Genomic DNA, 26692 nt, shown 5'->3' with positions numbered 1-26692 from the left:
ATGAATAATGGCCAAATGTCCTTGTAAAAGATGCCGTAGTCCATGAATATAAAAGTTGTTAAATTAAAATACACATAAAAAAAACAAACACATTCAAGTAGCACTTTTTTGTATTTTATGCAACCAAAATTGCACCAGGGTTACAGGTAAAACACATGAGAAGTGGAAACAGAAATACGTATTTACAAAAAAGGAGCAGATTAGTTTACGAAATGGCGAGGCAGCTCGGATAAAAGGGGGAAAATAGTGGTATGATTTTTTTTTTTTTATATGAAAATAAATGCAGTAAACAAAGTGAAAAGACAGTAAACAAAGTACCATGAAGTAAAAAGACAGCTTGTGGTCAGCTTCATCCTCAGGCATGGCAGTCAGAGGGCAAAGATACAAGTAAACGGCAAACTAATACTGAGCGAAAAAAATAACTACACAAGAAACGAAAAGAGGAGCATCTTGGCATGATAGTCACCAGCTGTGAAAATTCAATGATTTTTGTATTTTTCATACTCAACTTTTGATTAGTTTTTGTAAGTGGAGGCACGTGATTGGTGCCCTCAGCGAATGGGAGTGAGACCAACAGAGACCAATCTCTCTGAAGAGAAACGTAAGATTCGAAACTGGAGGGGATTGTAATCCATCCATTAGAATTTTATCGGTTTATTTTACCGCACCCTAGTTACAACTGAAAACTCCCATCATTTCCCAGCCCCATATCTGGCAACCAAGCCCCCCTCGTGTGCACTGAGGTGTTTGTGGCAAAATTAAAGCACCGACATGGAATTGTGAGATATTTGCTCTGGAAAATGAGGTTCGTTTATTCAGTTTGCAAAAAATAATAATAATCTGCTATTTTCTGGAAAAAAAAGTAATAGTATTTTAAAAAGAAACATTTTGGTGATATAATCTAGAGAAGTGATGAAATTCAAGTGACTCACAACTCGGGCCTCTGGTAGCCATGGTTGAGTTGCATTAAAAAATATATATATATATTTTAAAGATTATGCATGACATGACAGACTGACCCCCCCCCACCCCAAATAATAATAAAAAAAAAAAAAAAAACATAAATTGAGATAAAGTTAATCTGATTCTGTGCACAGTAATAAGCTTCTTAAGTGTTCCAATGCGTCCTCCAGTCTTTGGTTTGAGGACAATGTGGAGAAGGCTTCCATGGCGCTACGGTGTGCAATGTGCCCACGGCTCCTCCCTGTGGTGAGAGCCCCGTCCCCACACTCAGTCGTGCTGCAGGTTCTCGGCAGGGGCGTCCCTCCCCCCAGAGTCAGGCCGCAGCCGGGCTGCTACCTCTGCACGATGTCGCTGATCTCCTTGACCGAGGACAGCAGCTTGGAGAAGTCCTGCTGCGCCGTGGGGCAGATCTGCAGCTCGCGCAGGCTGCTCTCCAGCTTGTTGATGGCCTCGCGGAAGGCGAACTTGCGCATCTGCTGGATGGACTCCACGTAGCTGGCGCAGTACTTGCTGAGGTTCTTGCCGGCCTCCAGCACGGCGCTGTGGCTGCCCGTTTGCTCGGAGTTGCGGTCGATGGCGGCGCGCAGGGCTTCCGTGCTCTCCAGCAGCATTTCCCGCGTGATGGCGGAGCTGGACGTGCGCTCGGTGGGCCGCGTCTTCCGCAGCGACCGGCGCATGAGAGCCGTGGCGGGCACCTGGTCTGAGGCGGGCAAGAGGCCAATGCCAAGACCAAGGGGGGGGTTAGTAGGAGACACGGCGGAGGTCTTAGGAGGCTGCGCTTTTGAGGAGGTGCCGGTGTGCTTTTTGCCGGTGCCCTCGGGCGCCAGGACGGATCTTGCCAGTTCGGCCTCGGACGCGACTTTGCCTTTGCCGTCTGATGAAAGCTCGTGAGTGGGGCTCCGCGAGAGCTTGCCCGGCTTGGTGCCGGTGGGCAGGGGGGGCGGTTTTGGCTTCTGGAACTTCATCCTCTCCCTCTGCGAGGGCAGGTCCAGAGAGGTCTTCTGGCGACGGGCCCTGCACTCGTCCCCCACCGCCCCGAGGGCAGGTAGCATGTTGTTCTTCAGCAGCTCGTTCTGTAGGTTGGCTTTGGACACCTCTGCTTGCGTGGGCTGCCGCCGGATGGGCTTTGGCGTGAGTGTCTGAGGACTGGACCCCGGGCTGGATTCTGACGGGTCTTTGAACACGTCGTCGCCCTGAGTGGCCAAATCCTCTGGTCTGCAGGGCACGCGGGGCGGTGGGGTGAGGGTGCCCATCCTGGGCACGAAGGCGTCACTGTTCTTCTGCTCGCTGCCCTTTTTGCGCGGCAGCGCGGGTTTGCCCAGGGTGCTTGAGACGAAGTGACGCGACTGCAGGTCACGGGGCAGCGTCACCGACTTCCAGGCCATGTGGTCCGAGCCGGGAGACGCGCTGGCCGACGCAGAGCGCAGGAAGCGCGCGGAGTTGGACACCTGGTCCTCATTTACTCCCCCACCGCCCTTCATACTCGGCAGCAGAGGTCCCGGGTAGGAGGGGGCTCCATTGCTGACGCTCCCAGCCCCGTTGTTGTTGGAGGAGCCCAGGAACTTGTTAGGGTCCATGCTGTGGCTCAAGTCACCAAAGTGGTTCTGTCCGTTGTTGAAATCGAAGGTTTCCGCAGTCAGCAGACGCCGCTCCACGTGGACCTCTATTTCTCGGAAGGAGCTGCTGCGCTTTGGTGGGGCTGGTGCCGTCTTCTTCTTCTTCTTGATCAAGTTGGAGAAGATGCTACTTGACTTGTTTTTGGGAAGCAGCCGGTCATCCTCGTTCAAGTTGCTGTCGAGGAGAGACCGCTCCTTCGTTTGAAGTGATGGTGAAACGGCCACCTCAGGTTCTGCTGCATCTACAACAAACCAAAGTTTCAGATATTATTACACTGAAGTATTTCATTTGTTGCTTAAAAAGATCATAAATGGTGGGGGCAACTCACCTGGACTGTCTCTGTCTTTGCTGTCCATGTTCCTGCGCAGGGTCCTGGTCTTGGTCGGCAGCTCCGGTGCCTGCTGAATGGACCCCAGTGTCATCTTCTTCCCCTTTTTCCCCAGTTCCTTCTCCACTTCTACAGGCACAAATAATGAAGATGATAAGAAAGACGCATGAAATCACTTCTGATTGAATTCAATGAAGAGATAAGCACTTTACCATCAGAGATGCTGGACTCCTGGAACATGGTTTCGAATGCTTGGTGGGTCTCTGCAAAAGATGGTCGCTCCACAGGGTTCCACCTCCAACCTGCAGATGGACACATGCTAAAATGATTAAACTCCACCTCTAATCACACTATCCACTGTATCCATAGCACTGTTTGACTGCACATAAAGTCACTCACAGGCTCTCATGAGCTCATAGACCTTCTCTGGGCAGCCCTCGGGCCTGTCCATGCGATAGTCCTTCTCCAGTAACTGGTATACCTGGGACAAGTCAATCCCAGGGTATGGGGACATTCCGTAGGTGGCAATCTCCCACAGTAGTACCCCAAAAGCTGTAAATTTCAGAAAGAGTGGTGAACTGACAACACATCTCACGTAACACAGTTCACACTCCAGCTTCAGAAACAAAGAACCCAGCAAACCACATCTTTTCCCCTGTAGAAATAATATAAAACGTGTAGCCTGTCAGAGGAAAAGGGGCCTTATGAATTCAGTTTCATTTTCTCCTAAATTCCATTTTTTTTATTCTGAATTCCATGTTTTCTATTACAAACATATTTATTCACCTAAAACTATGTGATTATGTGGGCGGGGAAAAAATAACCTGCAATATGACGAATCACATTTAATCTTGGGCATTTAGTCTTTGCAAACATTAGTAAACATTTACATGAAAATAATGTCCATTTCATGCAAAGAACTATTTCACAATATTACACATTTCTCCTTTTGTAATATAAAATTGCTTCACGTTTGATCTCCACATAAAAAAAAAACGTATCAAATAAATTAACATTGGGGAGACCTGGAATACAAAAAAAAAAAAAAGTTGCATAATGGACTTACAGTTAAGGCATTTAGCAGACTTGAATTAATGGTCTTGAATCTTCCGATTCATAAAAAATAGTGTGGTTATTTTCCCGCTCTAAACTTTTCATAGTTTTCTGAGGACATCGGCGTTCCACTGTGAGGCAGTGGTGGCCTAGCGGTTAAGGGAGTGGCCCCGTAATCAGAAGGTTCGAATCCCCATCTGCCAAGGTGCCACTGAGCAAAGCACCGTCCCCACACACTGCTCCCCGGGCGCCTGTCATGGCTGCCCACTGCTCACTCAGGGTGATGGGTTAAATACAGAGGACAAATTTCACTGTGTGCACCGTGTGTGACAATCACTACACTTTATTTATTTATTTAAGCCAGGCCTAAACGTTGCATATGCGCGCGCATGCACTGATGGGGCAAGTGGTGCAGATTCAGCACTGACAGCACATTTATATTGCATTGGTGTGGGCGAAAGTCCCGCCGGACTTCAACCGGAAACTTAGTGGGCTGCAATGGCCAGAAACATGAATTATACACAATTCCCCTGCTTATACCAGATTCATCAGCTTTATTTGTTGGATTCCGTCCGCGTTTTCCGCATTGCAGAAATCATTGGACCCTAAGCAAAGAGACACACAAAACTATAGATGTTCTTACCCCAGACATCGGATTTTATGGAAAACTTGTTGTAGGCCAGGCTCTCAGGAGCAGTCCATTTGATGGGGAATTTAGCCCCTTCGTGGGCTGTGTACGTCTCCCCTATTATGAGCCGACTGAGGCCGAAATCAGCCACCTTAACTAAGTGGTTCTCTCCAACCAAACAGTTGCGGGCAGCCAGGTCCCTGAAGCAAAAAAAAAAGGGGGTCTGAGATGAAGAGCCAAGTCCGATGTGATGTAAGTAATGAAAATTAAATGAAAAGACCATTCATACGCCATCACTTCACAAATTCTATGAGCCAACAATGGATGTCTTTAGCGGTCTGCTTCATGCTCAGTGGGAGAGTTCAAGTGCAGATAAATGGATGGATTGTCAGACAGAGAAATTAGATGGGTCAAAGGACGGGGTTATTTAAGACTGATGTAACTATCAGGTTACTGGAACATGTGGTGAACTGCGGTCTTAAAGGGGATCCTGAAATTGTCAGACAAGAACATTGTTGTATTTCCATGTGCTTGGTATGTGCACTTGAACCACAGGCCAGGCCTTGACAAGAATGGAGAGGCAAAAGCCATAAATCAATCCAAATAAAACAGGCTGAGGCAGGACTGTGGAACCTCCAGGCTCCGCCACTGTTTTCTCCTCTTGCAGAACGCAGCAAACACCATGTAAGCAACATGCCTGCTGTAAACAGGTTCACCTGTGGATAAAGTTCTTCTTCTCCAGGTACTCCATCGCAGAAGAGATCTGTGTAGCCATGTAGAGCAGTACCACGGCGTTCACTTCCTCGCGGTTACACTCACGCAGGTAGTCCAACAGGTTACCGTGGGTCATGAACTCTGTGATGATGTAGAATGGAGGCTCCCTTGTGCAGACACCTAGCAGTAACAACATCACAGTTACTAAGGCAGGAATGTGCAAGACAACATGCACGATGGTTGTTATTGAACATGGCCAGTTCACTGAGCCACCTTGAGGAGAAAAGCTCACCCAGAAGCTGGACAAGGTTTGGGTGTTTAATCTCTTTCATTACTGCAGCCTCTTTGAGGAACTCCTCCACTTCCATAGTGTCCTCCTGTGACAGGAAAAGAAAAACAGCAGGAAATAGACTAAGCGTTGTGTGACATTCCCTGGGACCTAATTCATATCGCTGCTATGCATGCTTTCCAGAATATGAATGAGTACTGTTGTTTGAGTAGATAGTTGGCATGCCTTGTACAGTTACACCTTAGGAACACCAGAGGGAGCCATGTTTAGCACAGAAACAACTTCCTTTTCATTTTTCACCTTTACAACATTTACTTCCTCTGCGTCATAATCACTTGAAACCTTCTTTATTCTCCGGATGTTCTGCTTTATGCACGTTAACTTGTGTAACTGAATATGCTGACAACTGTATATGTTCTGTAAAGACATGCAGCGACAGGTCTTTGTTGCTAAGCAACACTCAATTTTGCACTTTTACTGTTTATTCCTGTTGTTTGAGCTGTATTATTCCAGCACTAAGTGTCCATAGTGTGCTTCACATTGGCCATTGGGAACATAACATGCCTCTGTGTGTGCTATTTAAACCAAAAAGCGACTGGTCACACACCTTGAGAGTTTTGACAGCCACAGTTAGGTTGTACTTTTTCCACACGCCCTCGTACACCTCGCCATACTGGCCCCCGCCCAGCTTGTGCTTCATGGTGATGTCAGTGCGCTCCATCTCCCATTTGTCATAGTTGGGAGAGACACCGTATATGGTGGGCTTATTGCGCTTGGGTGCCGGGTAGTGCAGCGTGGTGATCAGACCATCAGCAACCGTGGAGTGGTGGTGCACCAGCTCGGCCAGGGTGTTAAAACGACTCTCCGATGACACGTAGAGCTGCAAAAGACAGAAAGAGGGATCGACAAACTACTCAACAAAATACAGGCAAAATTGAAACTGCATGTGCTTGACCCCCATATGTAGTCATGGCTTAGGTTCTACAAAGACCATGGCAAAGTGGATCCTTGCTCAATTTCCAAAGGAATCTGTGGTATTTCGATAATGCGCTTGTGTGTCCATTCCCTCCTCCTGTGTTTTACAGCAGTTATTGGCGTACAGCAGTTATTGGAAAAGCCTGGCATTCCAGACAGTCGAATGGATGGACGTGGGAGAGCAAAAGACGATGATGAAGAGGTCAACAGGAGACTGAAGTGCACATGGAAGGTCCTTACTGGAAATTTCCCTATTGCCTCATGGCTCATTGCTGCATGAAAGAATGCTAAGAAGACAACGTGAGCATGTGGGACACAGCGACTGGCCAGCTACCTTCTGTACCAGCCTTTAATTTCCAACTGTAGCATTACACAGGGAAAGCAGCCTCAGTCCACGGGCTACTAGCATTCCATAAACAAGGTAGAAAAGCCTAAGAAGAATATTATGCAGTTCATGGCCATCTCTCAAAATAAATCCACATAAAACCACTTGTTGCAGCATGTGGTAACTGCCATATATGTAAAGAGATTTAACACACACAGCACAGGTTCAGCCGTACATGTAATTTTTTTTTTTTTTCAAATTTGACATTTTAGTTATATTATAATAGTGCATTCTTTATAAAGGACCAAAAATATATGGCACATAAAGAAGGACCTAAAATGCAGTTGTGCATGCTACCCTAACATCAAAGATATAAATGCAACTTAAAACCTGTAGGGAATTATATAGGTGTCGAGTAATATTCATCTGTAAGGTAGGAATTTTGATCCTTGTTTTTAATGATTGTGCACACTAATAATTGGAACGTATACAGAAATAACAACAAAATAAGAATCAATAAACAAACAATAGTCAGTCAAGTGACAAAGGAAGCATCAAACATCAGAACAACTTACTCAAGACAGAGAGATATATACATAAACTGTGCATGTGTGTGTGTGTGTGTGTGTTTGGAGGCGTGAGTTCTACTGACCTTGCCATCAGAGGCGGTGTTAATGCGGTAGTGGTAGACCCGGCCCTCATACCGCAGTGAGATGGACCTCTGGCCGGGGCTGCTCTCACTCTCGCGCACCAGGAAACTGCCATTGATACCACTGCTGAGCAGGTACTCGGCCGCGTTGCGGGAAACAGGCCCGTGGTACCAGCTGTGCTTCTCCAGACTGTTGACCGGTGTGATGTAGTTGCTAGGCACCCAGCCCTGGCCATTCTTTGTCTGAGCTTCGCACCACTCGCCATTATGGTTGTAGCCCAGAACCCGCAGTTTCTCTCCTGGGGGGATAAATGTTGCAAAGATTACACACATTAGTGTGACAGTGGTGAGCTCAATCACTTCTGTCATCAAATTATACTGAAAATAACCCGAATAAATCCCCATCCGCCAAGGTGCCACTGAGAAAAGCACCGTCCCGACACACTGCTCCCCGGGCGCCTGTAATGGCTGCTCACCAAGGGTGATGGTTAAAAGCAGAGGACACATTTCGTAGTGTGCACCGTGTGCTGTGCTGTGTATCACAATGACAATAACTTTCACTAATCATCATCCTTTCGATTGTGACGAGCCTTAACAATGACCTCAATGGAGAAAATATGGACAGATTTTCTGTGCATTTTTGACTGGCTCCATGTTTGACTGGTCACAGGGACCACTGTGAAACAGATCCCTTGGCACCATTAGATAAACACTGTACATTGCAGGGCAATGCAGAAACAGTGATTCATCAACTCAAACATGCAGAATTCTTTCAAACCCGACGTAATGCTCACAGAAATGCAAAGCCAGAGACTTTTCCACTGGTCGTGAAGTTTTGCAGGGCTGACATCACTGTCTGCTGCAGTTTGGGACTCAGATCTACAGACTGGTTCATTGAGGACGACAGATGGTCCCACAGTGACATTCCAATAATATTACTCTAAACTGACTGAACGTTGTGTTAATTGCTCAAACATGGAGTGCAATCTAGTGCAGTCTGGTCCAGTTATATCTAGAGAAGGCTGATGTGTGATATGTGGGCCGAAGCTACTCAATAACTTGCATAGAGAATGGCCCGTCGTATAAATTATTATTATAGGATGAATGTTTCTTGGTGCCGGTCCTAAGCCTGGGTAAATGCATATAGTTGTACATATAGCTAACCTTTCGATGTTGTGTGTGTGTAACTGAGCTGAGATGTTAATTTTTCAATTTTGGTCCATTTGTTTGTACAAAAAAGAAATTTTTAACTTTTAAAATAAATCTATAAACTGATAATTAAATGATAATTTTGAAAAGTGTGTAACGTTTTCAACTAAATATCAAAAATGATGCATCCCTACATGCATTCTAACCTCATCTAACAATATATGATATATCATAGCCTAGTGGTTACACCCCCCGCTGTAGGTTCTAATGAATGACACCTAATCCAGTTTTATGCACTCCATGTCTGGTCATGCCTCATAATGTTCTTATAGTTAATAAATATTTAATAAAATCACTGTAATGTGCACCCTTCAGTGGTGTATTGATTTAAGTAGAAGTTTAAAAAAATAATAATTCATTTCTAAAGTTGTCTGGGCATGTGGAAAACACAAGAGAGGCCAGGATTTGACAAGAGATTCAGAAGCTGTATGAAGAACTGCAACGTTCAGACTTTGTCCAAAAATCCACATTAAAAGGGGCTCTCTGGGTACATCTGGCGCCTCTAAAGATGTGGTGTTTTCCTCGTCCTCCTTCCTCTTCCCCCCCCTTTCCTTTCCTTTCCTCTCTCTCTCTCTCTCTCTCTCTCTCTCTCACTGCCTCTCTCTCGAGTGCAGCTGCTGCATTGTTTTTCAGTGGTGGCCCAGTGGAGCGGGTTAAAAAAAAAAAAAAAACACCCAAGTGAGAGATGGAGGAAGTGCACAGACAGAGAAAATGGGAGGAAAAATACGCGGATTTCTTATCAGCCGCGTCACGCGGGGCCCCCCCGGACAGGACGTGCGGGAACTGACAGCCTGGACGCTGGAGAGGATGAACACCAGGGCGCCTCGGCCCGGGCCAAGTCCACCCACACTGATAACACATGCAAGGGGTGCAGTTGCCTAGTTACAGGGCCACTGAGGAAGGTAATCCAGGCAAACGGGGCCTGAGGGCGACTTTACAAGTTTGTTTTAAAACTTTACTTAAATCTTAAAAAAAAAACTTCACTTAAAATCAAATAACTCTTACCTTTGGTTATACTGAGCGTGTTGTCCCCACTAGCAACAAAGTCGTAGAGTGCGACAAACAGGTTGGGGTCATTTTCACTGGATCCTGCTAAGAGGTTTTCTTTCGAGTTCCAGCGGGCAGCTTCTGTCAGGCTCTGGGGCTCAAAATCTGGACGCTGCAAAGACTCTGCAGACAGAACAAAGACGAAAACACATTACAACTACACATAGTTGAGAAAAAAGTTATACTGAGAGAAAAGTTATTCTCAGTAATTAAGTCTTGTATATTAATGTATAGATGTATATTAACAATTTCCTCATGCATGTTGCACACTGATATGTAGCCTTGGAGTAGGCTAACCAGGAGGAAAGAAGAAATTATGAACCAATGAAAAAAGCATTCTGCTGGCCAGACACAGAAACATAAAACAAGTATTTTTGACTGATGAGTCACCGAATATTAAAATTTTTGCCATCGGGCATCATCATCCTAATGAACGAGACTTGCGAAAGGCAGCCAAAATGCTCCTTTCCGTCACTGGACTCAACTGAATGGATGCTCTCCCATATCACCACGCTGTCTGGTGCTGTGCTACCTAATGGCAGGAGTGGGGGAACACAGAAATAAAGCTGAATCAACATGATAGGGCTGCTTCCTGTTCCCCTGCACTGCCCTGACACGAGCTGATAAGACGTCCAAGCATAGGGGACACATAAGTGTGTAGAGCACTAAACACATTCCTTACAGAGGGTGCATTTAACAGAAGGACAAAAAAAATAAAAACACCAATATGGCAATATATCACAAAACCTCTTAAACGTAGCTGATAAGTTAGTATCCATGTACATTTAACTTAAACTACTAGTTAATTGACAAAACAACAGTAACGCAATTCACAGAGTCATCTCCCCTGCCAAAAAAGCTGAAGATCTAGAGCTTCGCCGTTCAGCATCGCACCACGGGCTCGACCGGAAGATGAAAAGACACGATCCCTTTACCTTGGGCCTGTACATTAGGGGTGTTGAATTTAATCGTATAATCAATGCATCGCGGTGCAGACGTGGACGATATTGCATCGACGCAGTGCAGAACATAATCGATTATATTATAATGGGGTTGCTAGGTGATTTTCTCCTTAAAAAGTAGTGTCGGTAGTGACTGTGGCGGCCTGAGTACAGCGCGGTACGATTTTCATGCTGCACGGTGAGGCACCTGCCGACCTTGTTCTCGCATCGCGGTCAAAGTTGAAACTTAATAGAATCCAAGCAGGCGAGTTTTCTTTCTGCTTCTTCAAAACACACACGAAGCTGGAACGGAGGAAAATCGGATCTTTCTCTGAGTGTCCAGAGATCTACAAACCGACATTATCGTCTTACCAGGAGTCTAGATTTTCTACAATGCGCAGAAAAGCGGCCTGTGTTCAGTCCGCACTCACCTGACGCCACGGACGTCTGGACCAGGCGCTTTTAACGGGTTTCCTCCACTACACACGAATCAGAGAAATGCAGAGAAAGGTGTGCATTTAAAGGAGAACGACCAGTACATACGAGACTGTTACAAGGTGAGCGAGGACTAAACGGAGAGATTTTCTGCTCATGGTTGCAAAGACCTCAACTGTGTAGAAAATGCATGGCATGCATCGTGATGCATCAATATCGAGGCACTGATAATCGTAATCGAATTGAACTGTGAGACCAGAGAAGGTTCACACCTCTACTGTACATGCGTGCAGTCTTCTAATGCACTCCTCTAGGGGCAGACTGGAACGATCTGTTTTGTGCTGCTGCTACTTTGTGATTGTGTGCGAAGAAATCATCAGCAATCTTGCCTGTCGAAAAATGCTAATATGCTAATACAACAAACTTACAAAAAGCACAACAGCCGGAGCTCCATACCGACGACTATTCACAAAAAGCTGTTGTTTTTACAGCAAGGCAGCAATTTAACAAGAGAACCTGTTTAACGCAATAATACACATTCCATGCACCAAACATCAAATCAAGTCTGGGGAGTTTTTGGACAAGAAGAGCGCTGAGTAGCCATGGAGCAGGCCTTCAATTCCAAACAGGGCGCTACAGACTGAGGAGGCACGTGAACTCTTACGGACTTCGCCGGGCGTTTGACCTGACCGTGCAGCCACCTGCTACCAAACCACACGACCCCACACGGCCCCAGTGCCCTGGTCAGCGTGAAGAACAAGCCACAGACATATAAATAACCAAACGGCATATTGCACGCCTTTCACTTCAGCTGCCTGAAGACATGCAGGGGGCATGAAGGGGGATACAAAGCCAGCAGTATGACGGCAGGCAGCCAACGGTGATCGAAGACACAAGGAACTCCAGCTCTTACAAAACATTTACATGAACCGAGAGGAACCCTTAGACAGTCTGTGACCCTAATCTGGACCAAAAAGTAGACTCGAGAGTAATAAAAATCACCAAAAGCACCAGCCCGGGTCAGGGGAGTCAGATGATCAGGCTGGAATTAGGACTTTTCAGATGAAAGGAGGAAGGTGGAGTCACTGCCTGCACATGGTGCTTCGTCATCAGTTTCTCAGTCTCAACTGCAGTGGCTGCCCAGTTAACCCTGTTTTAACCTGGACCGTTACTTTACAGCATTTATCAGACGCCCTTATCCAGAGAGACTTAAAATCAGTAGTTACAGGGACAGTCCCCCCCTGGAGCAACTTAGGGTTAAGTGTCTTGCTCAGGGACGCAGTGGTAGTAAGTGGGATTTGAACCTGGGTCTTCTGGTTCTACTGCCACCCATGGAAAAGCTGGAAAAGCACACTGTTTCTACATATCTACTCGACTTCACTTTGTGAGATTATTTAACATTAATACAGGTTCCCCTAACCTGCCTGTGGTCCTGCAGTGGCTAGAAATTGGTCTTCTGGAATGTGCTTTGGTCTTCTGGAACGTCTCCCCTTATTTTGTCATAAGGGGAAAGGTCACAGCTACAGATACTGAATCGCCGCTTCCTGGGAAATCTCTCTGGCTAAAAATGTCTTTAATTCTGCACCATGGCTGAATCTCTGAAAGAGACTTCAGATACAGTATTAGGGGACAACTATATAAGACCTATATAAAAGCAAAAAAAAAAATGACTCCAATAAGCTGAAAAACTGTACAACAGATGCGTTTCTATGACGCAACCCTGTGATGCAAATGCTGCTAACAGCACAGACACAAAAGTCAACACTGGATAGGCACCAATGCCGGAAAAGATCTGACTCACTTCACATGAAGCAACCTTCAGGATTGAATAACAGGTCAGATTAGTTTAGAAACAGGACAGAATATTGGCGATTCAACGAATCGGCTCGTAAAAGCAGCCCGCCTGGCGAAGGACTGGAAATATGCAACTGACGTAACGCAGTCGACTGCTGGCTGCGGCCCCGGTGCTGCAAGGATCCTCCATGACTGTTGCATAAATCAGCCAGGGCCTACGAAGTTGGTCCGTTTATCGAATGACGTTCCTATGGTACCACGGAGAAAATGTTCAGACTCGTGTAGAGAAAATGCTGAAACGTGCTGATGGAAGTGGACATAAATGATCTGCTTTGCGCGTTCAGAGCAGAAACGGAGGCCGGTGACAGGAAACAAACCGCGACTCTGCTCACTGCTGAGCGGCCTTTTGGGAAACAAAGTAAAAAAGCGAGGAGCTGCCGGGAATCAGATTTCCTCGTACTCTTCGCCCCCCCCCCCTTCTATTTCTCGCAGAGCCAGTGTGTCTGGCTTCACTCTCCCTCCCCCCCTCCTCCGTGCGTTCAAAGCATCCAGGCCGCGGAGAGGCTCCGGAGGCCGGCGAGAGGATCCTTTCCCAGGCCGCCCGAGGAAACGCGCCTATCCTCAACGGCCACGGACCGCTCGCCCACCCCGAGCGTTTCCCCCGGCCTCTCGGCCACAGGCGCCGGGCTCTTACCTTCAAAGTAACAACTGGAGGAGGAGGAAAGGCCTTTTTTAGATTTACACCCCACCAATTTCAGGCAAATCTCCAACATTTTCATTTGATTCTGTTTGCTTCCACGGAAGAAGAGTGTCTTTTTCTCAGGTCCCACTTGCTCCCGGCCAGCAGTAATCCACAGTGAAAAAATACCAAAAAAAAAAAAAACTAAATTGTACTTCTTCAAAGTGACAGCAGATTTTTAAAAAAGATGGTGAAAACGGTCAGTCTTCTAAATGCACTGACATCAAAAAAAAATTTTGCCGCTTTCTAAACAAAACTCAGTCGCTGGCTTTTCAGATCGAGGTGCTCCATTTTCTTCCAGCCACAGTCTTCCAACCGGGAACAAAAAGAAGGGGGGGGGAAACTTCCTCAAACACAGCCGGTTGTCCCCAGAAAGCCGCTTGGCCGGCAGAGGTGTCAGTTCGTGGGGCTGGAGTGCCGTCCCAGTGCCATTCTGCGGTCCTGTCCCCTCGGAGTCCGTCAGCGGGAGAGAAGCAGCTCGTGCTGCAGTCTGCCAACAAAGGGGCTCTTTCAGGCTCTCGCTGCCGGACCCAATGACATCAGCAGACTAGACCCTCCCATCTCTCTCTCTCATACATACACACACACACACACACACACACACTCTCACCCACAGAGCAGCAGGCACACGCAGATGCAACCCCTCATCAAAACACAGGGCAGCGTGACCAAACGACGCGCCGAGAGGAACGTTCCGGGCTGGAGCCTGTCTTTGTCCTTCTGTTGGAGAAGTCAAAGCCCCTCCCCCCAACTTCCAGAACCCTCCCCCAACTTTCAAGACACTGCCCTACTCCGTCTCGTCCCTGCCCTCATCTTCTCTGCCCTCAGCCCAGATCCCAAATGTTTACACGATAGGAAGAAGCAGCTCTGGAAGCAAGAGTTGACAAACGGCACGCCGCTGGGTCTCGGAGCAGAGCTAATACACACACACACACACACACACCCTTCTTCCAGAGCTTCCAGTCTCCCACCGAACCATTTCCTTCAGCTGCCTTTTAACAACTTTAATAGAGAGCAGCCATTTGTTTTTGTCCAGGTTTAGGACTATGGTTCCGTAAATAGTACGCTACTTGTGTTGCGGGAGTGGAAGTACTTGCTTTCTGTCAGAAACTTCACACAGAATTTCCCGTGTAGTATTTGTGACTCATATCTTTCCGATTCAAATGTAAAAATGGGCGCCGGTTGTGAGTGGAATCTCCTACGCACGAATAACGGCCTTCGGCTGAGGACTTCCGCAAACTGCCAGTTGAATTCTGCCAGTTGAATACCAACGCCAATTTGAATAAAATGATGTGTGCCAATAATCCGATGGCCTTCCGTTGGTTGCGCTTTTGAGAAATAGAGACAATTTCTGCAATGAGAATCAGAATATCTAGCTTAAAAGAAGACATATACTAATATAATTCAAAATATAATGTATAATTCAAAATATAAATTTTAAATTAAAGGATTAGGTAGAAACCTTATTGCACATGAAAAAGAATTGGAGGTGGAAAGATGGATTAAATTAAATTAAGTGACTTTGGTGTTCTACTGTACATTATTTCAGCCACAAAGCAAACCAAATTGCTTGACTTTTCATGTAAAAAGCTCAGTTTTTATGGCACAAAATACAGAGCACTGTTAAAAAAAAAAAAAAAGTACTGATTTAGGATTAAATGATTATTGTCTTTCTTCCTCTACAGTAAAGGGAAATCGTTGTTTTTATTGTGGCAATATTGTGGCCCTTCATGATACAATACAGAGACCACTGACACCCACAATTCCCAACACTTCTAATAATTTTCAGCCATCATGCCATGTGAGTGAGTCACTTTTCTCTGAAAATAACATGGGTGCCATTCTGCACTCCTACGCCCTGGTATCTTCAGAGCTTGTGGAGGACTATACCAAAACACAGCCACCAGCCTGGCCAGACACACTACCACCACTGCAAAACCCGACTGGCCGTAGTGCACAAGCCCAAAGGAGGGCAGGGAGTTGGGGGCGGTGAGGGAACGAAGGAAAAAAGGTTGCAGATGGAGAACCATGAAGCACATTGTTTAGTGATGAGCTCATAGCAGGATCACTCCACTGCGATTTATATAACCCCCCTCTCGGTATGTTAACAGTTAGCTGACGTACATAGAACTCCTCTCAGAGCTTTTTTTTTTTTTAATCCATCTTTCTTGCAGATAACTTTAGATAAAACAAAGGCATGAGGTGAGCTTTCTTGAAAATGTTATTAATCTTACATAGAATGAAGAAAAACTACAGCACGATGCATCGAAGGAAGCAGCAGAGTCCGCTCACCATCAAGACATGCCGACTGCTTCATCAGATCTTCATATAAGAAAGGGAGATGTGATCTTCAGCTGCGAAGTTATGATCTTCAACAGACACACAAGGAACAATGCCAGATGGCTACATAATTGTTCAAAAGGTGTGTGTGTGTGTGTGTGTATATAATTATTACTAGTATTTATCTATTTATTCACAGCCAAATCTCAATTAATGCGTTGGTTGGGGCAGCGGTGGCCTAGCAGGTAAGGAAACGGACCCTTAATCAGAAGGTTGCCTCTCAGCAAAGCACCGTCCCCACACACTGCTCCCCGGGCGCCTGTCATGGCTGCCCACTGCTCACCAAGGGTGATGGTTAAAAGCAGAGGACTCATTTCGTTGTGTGCACCGTGTGCTGTGCCGCAGTGTTTCACAATGACAATCACTTCACTTTCAAATAAGTTCATTTTTGACAAACATTGCTTTTAAAGAAAGAATTGCTGTGGCCTCCAGTGTAAACATACTAAACTAAAGTAGACTGAACCCAGCTTCTACAGTTTCCAACAGAGGCAAGGGGATGAAGTGCATAATACACTACAGCAGCAGCCTGGCAAACTCAACCACATTGCAATTATAAGGTGGTGGAAAAGAAGAAAAAAAGAAACATTTTCTTTTCTTTTTTTTTTTTTTTTTTTTTAAACACCAACAAAACGAAAGAGAAGAAGAAGAAAGAGAACACACCCACACGGAAGAAGATGAAACCCAACGCAGCTCAGTGACGTCAACACCGCCGACCGGCCCTCTGCTGGCCCCCAGCCCTCCAGCTCTGGTCAGGGAACGCCGGGCTCTGGCCTAATTTCCGCCGGGGAGAGGAGCCCCAGCTGCAGTTAATATCGGCAGCCACCGTGCGCGACCCCGGCCAGACGCTTCCACCGCCTCAGACGCCCAGGAAGCAGCCCGGCTATTCGCCAGTGTTTACACAGGTCCCGCTGGAGAATGCCATCTGGTGTCTGGGGGCCATTTCAGGTCCAAGCTAAAGTGCCGAGGTTTTGACTTCCAAGGGTCTCCCCCATTCTGGTCTGGCACGGGATACGTGCTGCGAGACGATGAGGGGAACCCTAGAGTGGATTGGGGTTTGCGTGTGGAAGACGGCCGACTGGTTCGTATTAACTGAACGATCAGGACTTCTGAGGGTTGGACATTCAGACCTGCTGCCACACCTGTGTCTCCTCTGACCCCCTGTGTAGCAGACACAGCCACCCTGCATTCCCACCATCACATTCGTTTTGCGCCGGACTGGGCATAGCTGAAATTCTTCAGATGGCGAATGCTGCGTCCAGCCGTATTTTCATTCGCGCTGAGGTCGTGTGGTCAGGGCCGAAGAGAGCAGATGGCGTTTAATGAGCAGAAGAGCAGTAAAACACGAGAATACAGGGGGACATGGGCTCATCGGCTATATTTGACCCGCTCTGCTCCGTCTAAATCCCGTGTGCTGCGAGAGGAAAACAGCTCTATCTGAGAGGGGAGTTCTGGCCCGCTCCGCCTGCTCTCGTATTTGTGTTTAAGTGAAACCAGATGCGGGGCCGCGCGGCCCTCTCGCGCCCCGCCGCTGTGGAGAGGATAATCGCTCCGGTGCTCCGCCGTCACCGTGCCCCTTTGAGGGACGCTAGAGTTCTTCTGAGGGTGCGCCAGGTCCATTCCTGTTCGTCAGCTGGGCAGATGGAGGATGAACCGGAGTCCTCTGCCACCAGACAAAACCGTTTCCTCCACAGGACAGGGAAGGCATTCCGCACATTTATTATTTTTATTTTTATTCCTTTTTGTTCTTTCCCGCTGAAACCTTCAGCTGCGGGGAAAAAAAAGTTGAAAACAATGCAGTGAAGGGATGGAATTTTTATCACAGGCTGGAATTTGCATCATAGGTGCATGGTGGGGCTGTCAGGGGCAGCAGCTGTGCAGAAGGGACAGTGAAGGGGCTTCGAGGGGGACCCGAATGTCACGCGGAGCCTGACTTGGCATTCGTGCGCACACAGCACAACACTACACGCCCATATTTACTGTTTAGCGACATTCCGACAGAAATGCTACTGCATTACAGTTAATATCAACACTTTACTCATTGGCACACCTTCACCCTACTTGTTATATTACAAAAAACGTCCATCCAAAAACGTGCATTGGAAGGCCGCTCATTCAGTGCGGAGTACACAGCCATGCACAGTCAGCACACTTCAAGTTCAGCTAGAGTAACACTCTACATTTACATTTACGGCGTTTATCAGACGCCCGTATCCAGAGCGACTTACAATCAGTAGTCACAGGGACAGTCCCCCCCCTGGAGCAATTTAGGGTTAAGTGTCTTGCTCAGGGACACAATGGTAGTAAGTGGGACTTGAACCCACTAGGCTAGAACCACCCTGTAAAAAGCAACCAGTGGCAGTTAGACTTGTTGCTAGACACCGATCCACCACAACAATGTGGCGGAAGTGAGCCAAGAAGCAGCGTTCAAAGTCACAAACACTGGATGTTTTGTCACATTGTGTAACGCATCGGGAGGGATTTATAACGGCATAGTCTGCACATGCTGGTTACTCAAGAACATGGCCTCCATTGCACGTTTACCGCGCCTGCCGGTCACAGTTTTATGTGGTCTGATTGCCTCGAAAACCGGGTCATGAATGGCATAGTTATCCAAGAAAATATGGACATGCCATGACAGTATTACACACCAATGGTGGTAATATTTAAGCCAGGACAATCATTTTTTTTGTTTCCTTTCTCCTTTCACTTTACTCATTTGCACACCTTCACCCTACCTGTTACACATATTTTATGTTAAAAACATGTGTAATATTTGGTTATGTTTGCAATATTTGCATTTTGGTTCATTGTACACTTGCAATATTTGCAATACTGTGGTCTGTAGCAGTCTCTAAAAGCATTTCGCCGCATATAATACCGTGTACGACCGTGTACGTGACAAATAAAATGTGAAATTGAACACTATATTTTCCTTGTAGAAAATATATCATCACAGCTATGTACATTCATGAAGGACGGCGCAGCGAGCGCAGCGTACGAGTGCATCAGCCGCCGGAAGGGTGCAGGCTTTCCACTGCATGACTCCTGCCGCTTTAAACCCGAATTAAATAAATAAAGTGAAGGGTGAAGTGATTGTCACATGTGATACACAGCAGCACAGCACACGATGCACACAGTGAAATTTGCCCTCTGCATTTAACCCATCACCCTGAGTGAGCAGCGGGCAGCCATGACAGGCGCCGGGGGAGCAGTGTGTGGGGACGGTGCTTTGCTCAGTGGCACCTCAGTGGCACCTTGGCGGATCGGGATTCGAACCGGCAACCTTCTGATTACGGGGCCGCTTCCTTAACCGCTAGGCCACCACTGCCCCAAATAAGTGGTAATGCGCTGGCCAAACTCGCACCCACCCAGGCCCCGCTCCATAGCTGTGATGATGAAACCCCGCTCACATGAGGTACGGACACAAACTCCATGACCCCAGAGAGGGTGGGGGGGTGAGATCTCTGCAGCACAGACTGTCCACCCCCACATTTTCTTAGTCGCATATTGAGCATGATGCGATATAAACAGTGACAAGAAGCACAGCAGCGCGAACACACTCCACTGCACAGACACAGAGAAGGAGAAGTTGATTCAATACTCGCCAGTCCTCCCTCGGCCGCCGATAACACAGACTAATAAAAACCGAAAGCCCAAAAGACCCAAGCTTTGCAGTAATGAGTATGTGCTGATGCCAGCCGGAATTCTGCACAAGCTGCGGGACATCTGGGTGCCGGTTTTTCCCGTCCCACCAGCACCATATGGGAGAATTGTGGTCACGCATTTGCTGCAGAGCCGCTCTAATTTACTAACTGCACAAAGAAGAAAAACTGCTTGCAATGTAATGTAACCCCAACTTTAAACATTTACGGGAAATAATTAGGGCTGCTAATTGATTAATGTGACGATAATTATTATTATAATTATTATTAATAATAATAATTGGATTTTAAAATAAACAAATAAATAAATAAAAGCATTGTCTGTTTTATTCAAACACAGAACTAAATCTTTAGAAAGTGCATGAACATGTTGCTCCTTGAGCTGTTATTATAATAATAATAATAAAATAGAAATGGACCATGAAAAACACACGTGTAACACACACACATCTGCCAGATATATAAACTTTTTTTTAAATAGTGCCACCTTTATTATTATTATAATAATAATAATAATAAAAAACAATACAAAAATCAGAAAAGTTGTTTGAATGTCTACACCACACTGCAGACGCACACACTTTTGCAGACAAACACATTCACAATCTCTCGTACTGATATTACACACACACACACACAGACTCACTGTCACTCGCTTTGTTCAAACACTTTTCAATGCAATGCAAAAATGTGAGCATGTCCACATGCTCCTGGCTCAGGCTCGCTATTTCCTGTGAGGCTACGCTGCCTGCTGCAGAAAACAGCCGCTCAGACGGTCTTGATGTGGCAGGGATGCAGAGGTGAGAAGTGCAGTGACTGTCATTGTGACAATCCACTGGCGCAGTCAGGCAACAGGCGTGGATCAAAAGCGGCGCTTTTTTTTTTTCACAAAAATGCGTGTTTCATAAAAACGCGTTAAAATGCAGCCGAATTATAGCCCATATGCCCTTGTATATTTCCTCTACCTCCGCTCGTTTTTTTTTTTTTTTTTTTTTTGCTCCACCCTGTCTATCAGGCGCCGAACCCTGCGGGCGTCAGTGTGCGAGAGAGACCAAGTGTGTTCTCTCCGCGCCGCACTCAACTAAAGTTTTTTCTAATAATCAAAACAAATCGATTGTGAAGTTCATTGTGGACTCTTTTAGTAATCGATTTTTATCCATTTAATCGATGCATTGTTGCAGCCCTAGGAATAATGTCGAAAAAAAAGTTCCAGCCTAAAAAAAAAAAATGAAAAAAGTATGTTTTTCCATAAACGTGAGCGCAGAGAGTGCACACACTCCATAGATTAGTGAGCATTATGGCCAAATCACGGTTCAAAGCTCAACTGGCAAAATGTATTGTAATAATACTTCTGTCTAGTGCCAGAAAAGAAGACGTTGCACTTGCGTAAGAATTCAAAGATGCACCTTTGTGAGAAGGAGAGGTACAGAAGGAGACAGCTAGAGAGAGAGAGAGAGAGAGAGAGAGAGAGTGCCAGTTACTCGGAGGAATGCACAGGAGGTCACATTCCTGACTCCACTGCTGTGGCTTGCCCCGCATTCAACTCAAGACTCTGTTCAAAACAGGCCGTATCTCAGACGAGGGGAGGACAGCTCGGGGCGAGCGAACCCCAGCGTCGTACTCAGCATTACGCGATGGCCGTCCACTCGTCTAACGCAGTCAAAGGCCGCCACATTTAGTCCTTCACTGCAGCCTTTCATCATTATGAACCAACAACATTCTCTCAGATGCGAAACTCCTGATTATTTCCTAGCAGAGTTCCTGGGAATCGGTCCTGCATGAAGATACCGGTACAGTACGCAGCTACTGTATACACACTGGTCCGTAGGCCTTCCCGACAAAATATTTCCATATTGTGCGACTCTGTGGCAGCCTGCTTTGTAATGATATGGTTTAACATGAATTCTTTTTTAACATTTTTTATACAGCTCTACAGTATTTGGAACGCATTTATTTAAGATTCAGGCTGAGCACCTTGAATTCTTTATCGTACGCCTAAGCACATATGCGGTCCCCAGTGGGCACCCTGAGGGGGGCAGGTCCCCATAGAGCCACTCCTCGTGAAGCACCTGCCCTGCCATCATTTGTCAGGCCAGCTGGGCCGTCGATGACAAGCACCTTCCAGGTGGGCCGGCAGAACGCCGACCCATCCTCAGCACGGCGCTGCCGCATCAGGAAAAACATTCATTACCTGGATTAAGCAGCCCTGACAGCTCCGGCGCAGGTGAGCTGAGGAATGCAGCTCGGGACAAAGACCGCCACACACACACACACACACAACTCGCAGGAGAGCTCTTCAAAACCTACACAAATTGTACACATCAGATATCGAACAGATAGGATGTAACAGGAGTTACTGACTATCCAAGTTAAAAATGTACATTTTTGACGCAATTTACAGTTACAGGGGTGTTCACAGTGATGTTTTCCTTATCTGTGAATCATCTTGAATGTTATTTGCCTGTTCCTGCATTCATGAATCTCTCTCTCTCTTTATATATATATATATATATATATATATATATATATATATATATATATTTTTTTTTTTTTTTTTTTTTTTTTTAACACACACACACACACACACCAAGCTGCCCTTTCCCTTCACCCACTGTAAAATCAGTGGTTCCAAGCAACAGCATTTGATCCTCAGTAATGAAGGAGACACAATAATTATTCACTGCTTATTTGTGGGTATTACATTTACATTGCGGAATTTACCAGATGCCCTTATCCAGAGCAACTTACAATCTGTAGTTACAGGGACAGTCCAACCTGAAGCAACTTAGGGTTAAGTGTGTTGCTCAGGGACACAATGGTAGTAAGTGGGATTTGAACCTGGGTCTTCTGGTTCATAAGCGAGTGTGTTACCCACTAGGCTACTACCACCACACAATGTGACATATTGTCTGAGATACATGCCACAAAAAAATATGCATATAAATAATATCACACACTGTTCTGTTATAAAAACACACACTATTTGAAGTGAAAGTGATTGTCATTGTGATACACTGCAGCACAGCACACGGTGACACAACAAAATGAGTCCTCTGCATTTAACCACCATCCTTTGTGAGCAGTGGGCAGCCATGAAAGGCGCCCAGGGAGCAGTGTGTGGGAACGGTGCTTTGCTCAGTGGCACCTTGGTGGTTGGTGGAACTGGCAACCTTCTGATTACGGGTCCGTTTCCTTACCTGCTAGGCCACCACCTGCCCCAAACGTTCAAAAAAAAAAAACTTTTGTACATTGATACTGGAATCCAATCTTATTGATTCAGGAAGGATTCAGGATATATTTGCCACGTTGATGCATGTTAATGCATGAACCGTTTATAAGGTCTCTCTCGCAAAAAATGAAAGTGATCCAGATAATCCACAAAACTGTAAGTTGATTCGTTAATTCACACCAGTGACAGATGTGTTCCTGTAATGTGATAATGTCACCCTGCCACTAAACATGCCCTAAGCAGCACTAATACCCAAACCAGCTGCCAGCCAAACAGAATGAAGGTGGTCTCCATTGTCCAGTCGATGCTAAAGCAGCAATAAAAACAAAGAAATCCATGAAGCTCCACTCATCTCCCGTATCATAGGGAGCACGGTCGTGTCTCAGGGGCCGAATGATGTCATCACAGTCAGGACAAGTCGCCGGGGCCGGGCAGCTGGCCCCGAAGTGAGCCGAATGTCTTACCCTGAGGCGCCTGCCCCCCAGGATGAAAATAAACCCACGTCTTCAAGGCCCACAGGAATCGTGGGGGAGCTTTGGTGTCTAGACTGCACAGATTCCACAAGTTCCAGCCAAAAATGCACTATGATCCATGTTCTGATACAGCTGCTGCTAGACCGTGAGGGCAACGGGACACAACCTCAGGATGACATCACGGCTCATACCACATCAAAAGAGATTAGAGACATTTCAGAGGTTGACCATGTGAAAATAGGTCCCCTTGACCTCATCCCCTGATCCTCCAACATACTGCCACCTTTCAGATCACATATAATAGTGGACTGCAGGTGACAAGATCTTTCCAAAAATTTACTCGTGGATGAAACCAAAGGAGCACAGGCCTACCCAGCCTTTCTGCACAGATCCTGTTGTGTTAGCCAGGCAGATCCTGTGAAGCACAGGTTGGGAGACAGGTCCTTGCACGTCCCTGCCGCGGATGAATGTCAGCTTGTCCCATGAGAAGCAGGGTGCCGCTGGCCAGACATGATTTTGCAGCACCCAACACTAACGCTTCACCTCGCACCTACTCCGGATTTCGTAACCAATCCAACTCAAACAACTCTCCTGCCGAAGCCCTATCAAAATGGCATGAGCTCTTCCTCATCTCCACCAGCGCCATCTAACCCTCTCTGTTGCGCAAGCGCCAGTCTCACGGGAATCCGAGATTTTCTGCCTGTCGTGACAGCGAGTGCTACAGGAAGAGGCATTAAGACGTGTTTTTTTTTTTTTTCAACCCAACAGCTCTAGTTCGCAGTGCACATCCAGGTCAGGGTCCGGCAAAGCGTCCATGGCACCACTTCCTCACATGCTCATCCAGACAGGATACAGAATATGCCTGCACAAGCCAATGTCATGGGATGGATGTTAGTCACCAGCATAATAACACACTATCCACCGTGTCCAGCACGCCACAAAAAAAAAAAAAAAAACTTCAGTCATAAACCACATTATGAAATAACAAAAATCAAATACTTACAGACGAAAGCCACATGTTGCCTTCAGTTTATGTAAATCACATGAATACAGGAAAAAAAATTCAAGTCCTTAATAAAAGTCCAGTCCAGCTTAAAAAAACATCCACAGCAGATCGATATAGTAGATCATCCATGCAAACATGAAGTAAAAAATAATAATAATAAACTTAACTTCAAAGTAAAATTAAAGTGCACTAACATGACCCCCTAGTGCATTGGACTGGTTGAACATTACCATGTGAAGATTTGGAATGCAACCATAAGTGTATGTAACATTCAGAGCAAGCCAGTCGAAACAGACGTAAGGTTTGGTTCAGCGAGCGCTGATGCTGAATATGTACACGGGAACAAATCCAATAAGAAGTAGCTGGATTTGGACCTGGAGGAAATGGGGTCAAACACCAGACTTTAAGTGCCACATCAAACAATTACCTAGCAATTATAAAGTGAGCTAGTTCACTTAAATTAGTCGCACTTGTAAAAGCTCTAAATCGTCTAGGGCTGCTTACATAACCTTAAATAGTATAATAATTCTTTCTGCCATTTCCACAAACACCAAAAAAAAAACACATTTAATGAAGTATGACATTTTAAAATGTTCTATAAAACAGTTTCATGTGAAAGTAAAAGGAAAAAAAATGTAGATAGAATATAAAATTGTAAATAAACCCCAAAGGTACTTAAAGGAGCCCCTTCAACAACCAGCCTAATTAGTATTATATGGTATTATAATAATTGTGTCTGTGGTATTATAATAATAAATTAGAACTGCAGAACAAACACAGTTCATTTATAATACACAACAGTCCTACTGAAAAGTACAACTCTACTAAATCGGTGCATCTAAAGCCACCTGATGCAAATTACTAGACGAAGGTCACAGTTGGGCTCCTTACCATGCTGAACGAAGACATTGCAGTGTTCCCTTGTCCCTTGGCGAGGTGACTCCTTCTTCCCCCCCTTGATGAAATTCAGAGCCGGCAAGCTTGGTCTCCTCTGGTCCCCAACAAACTTCCCTGGCTGCTGCCCCATAAGGGCAGGATGCCAGGCCGCGGCAGAGCAGCGCAACTGGTGTCTATGGCGACCTGGGGCCTGGAGTGGCAAAAGGCGGGTGCCCCTCCGCCGGTTTGTCCTTCCTCTGAAGAGAAACGGCCAGGCGAGGAGGCTGGGAGACGCTGCGGCTCAGCCCTGCATTCCACCACGTGCACCCGAGAAGAGCTTCGCCGCGCCGCAGCCGGAGGATGCAGTGAGTAGGACGCTGGGTCTTCGAATCAAACATTGACATCGGGCATCTGGCACTTTTACGCGCTAACAATATCAGTTTGTCGAGGACGATCTGGGGACATTCGCAGTGCTGCAAGGCCTCCAGTGGTACAATGCTGGTCAATAATAGCTAGGTGCTGATCTACGCTGTTATTAAGAGATTAGTTTTTGCTTTATACGCTGGACGTAAAGCAAGGCTCTTCATGTAAACAAGGCAATTAAGTGTTCAACATTAAAGAGGCACACGTGTCTCCTTCAGACACCAAACGAAACAGAAATTTCCAGAAGTAACCAAAGTGCTGCATGAATGATCGATCAATACTTAATATCCCACACGTCATCACTGCGTGAATGAGCAAATAGCAACTTCTTACTATTGTACCAAGTGTGTCAGTCCATCTGTACTGTTACAATTTAGTGTAGTGCAATTTAGGCACGATTGTGGACTAACAAACACAGTTTGACAAGTCGTCACTTCGAATGCAGACGTGTACGTTTTTAAGTGCGTATTAATGCACCCTTAACCATGAAACGGTATTGAAGTCGTCGGCGGAACCGTGGGCCGCCGCATCTTCTTCGCCCGACCGCGGCGGCAACTTTACCTCAGCAGCATGGAGGGAGCCGATGTCCGGCCGTGACCCGGCGTCGCTATTTATTTATTTCTTGTTTGTTTGTTTGTTTCTTTGTTTACGTGACCCCGCTACGGCTAGCTCGTGAGCAGCGCGAGACCCCGCGCGCGCGCGCGCACACAGGCAACTGGTGACCGCGGCGACTCGGCGGCCGGTTCTGCGTTAAGTTGGACGGTTCGTTTAATTAGAAAAAAAAAGTGGGGAGAAAAAAAAAAAAAAAAAAAAAGAGGACGCCAATCCGTCACGAACGGCCGGAGAGTCGCTTTAAGCGGCGACGAGGAGCGCGCCGGCGCCCAGGAGCCACCCCAGCCCCCGGTTCTCGAGTCTCTCTCCGACTTCCGCGTCCAGGGCTTCCCGTCTTTCTATCCCGGGCTCCAAAGACCCGGACC

The 26692-nt window shown here is 46.3% G+C and overlaps 1 protein-coding gene across 3 annotated transcripts; it reads right to left on the bottom strand.

Annotated features, from left to right (window-relative positions):
* Nucleotides 1-92: 92 nt before the first annotated feature.
* Nucleotides 93-26531, bottom strand: abl1 (c-abl oncogene 1, non-receptor tyrosine kinase). Of its 3 annotated transcripts, none has more exons than XM_028971683.1 (11): nt 25308-26531; nt 9756-9920; nt 7545-7840; nt 6200-6472; nt 5596-5680; nt 5306-5483; nt 4605-4789; nt 3308-3460; nt 3121-3210; nt 2909-3037; nt 93-2821 (listed from the first exon to the last, which is right to left on the bottom strand). In XM_028971683.1, the coding sequence occupies exons 1-11, from the start codon at nt 25441-25443 to the stop codon at nt 1296-1298; spliced, it is 3216 nt and encodes a 1071-aa protein (XP_028827516.1). In that variant the 5' UTR covers nt 25444-26531; the 3' UTR covers nt 93-1295. The 3 variants fall into 3 exon arrangements, with proteins under 3 accessions (XP_028827516.1, XP_028827519.1, XP_028827518.1); XM_028971686.1 differs by lacking the exon at nt 25308-26531 and adding an exon at nt 15999-16128; XM_028971685.1 differs by lacking the exon at nt 25308-26531 and adding an exon at nt 13662-14417.
* Nucleotides 26532-26692: the final 161 nt, after the last annotated feature.

Source organism: Denticeps clupeoides, chromosome 3 (genome assembly GCF_900700375.1).
Source record: "Denticeps clupeoides chromosome 3, fDenClu1.1, whole genome shotgun sequence".
Lineage (NCBI taxonomy): Eukaryota > Metazoa > Chordata > Actinopteri > Clupeiformes > Denticipitidae > Denticeps > Denticeps clupeoides.
Note: the sequence above shows the minus strand (reverse complement) of the source record. Positions and strands in the feature narration are given on the sequence as shown.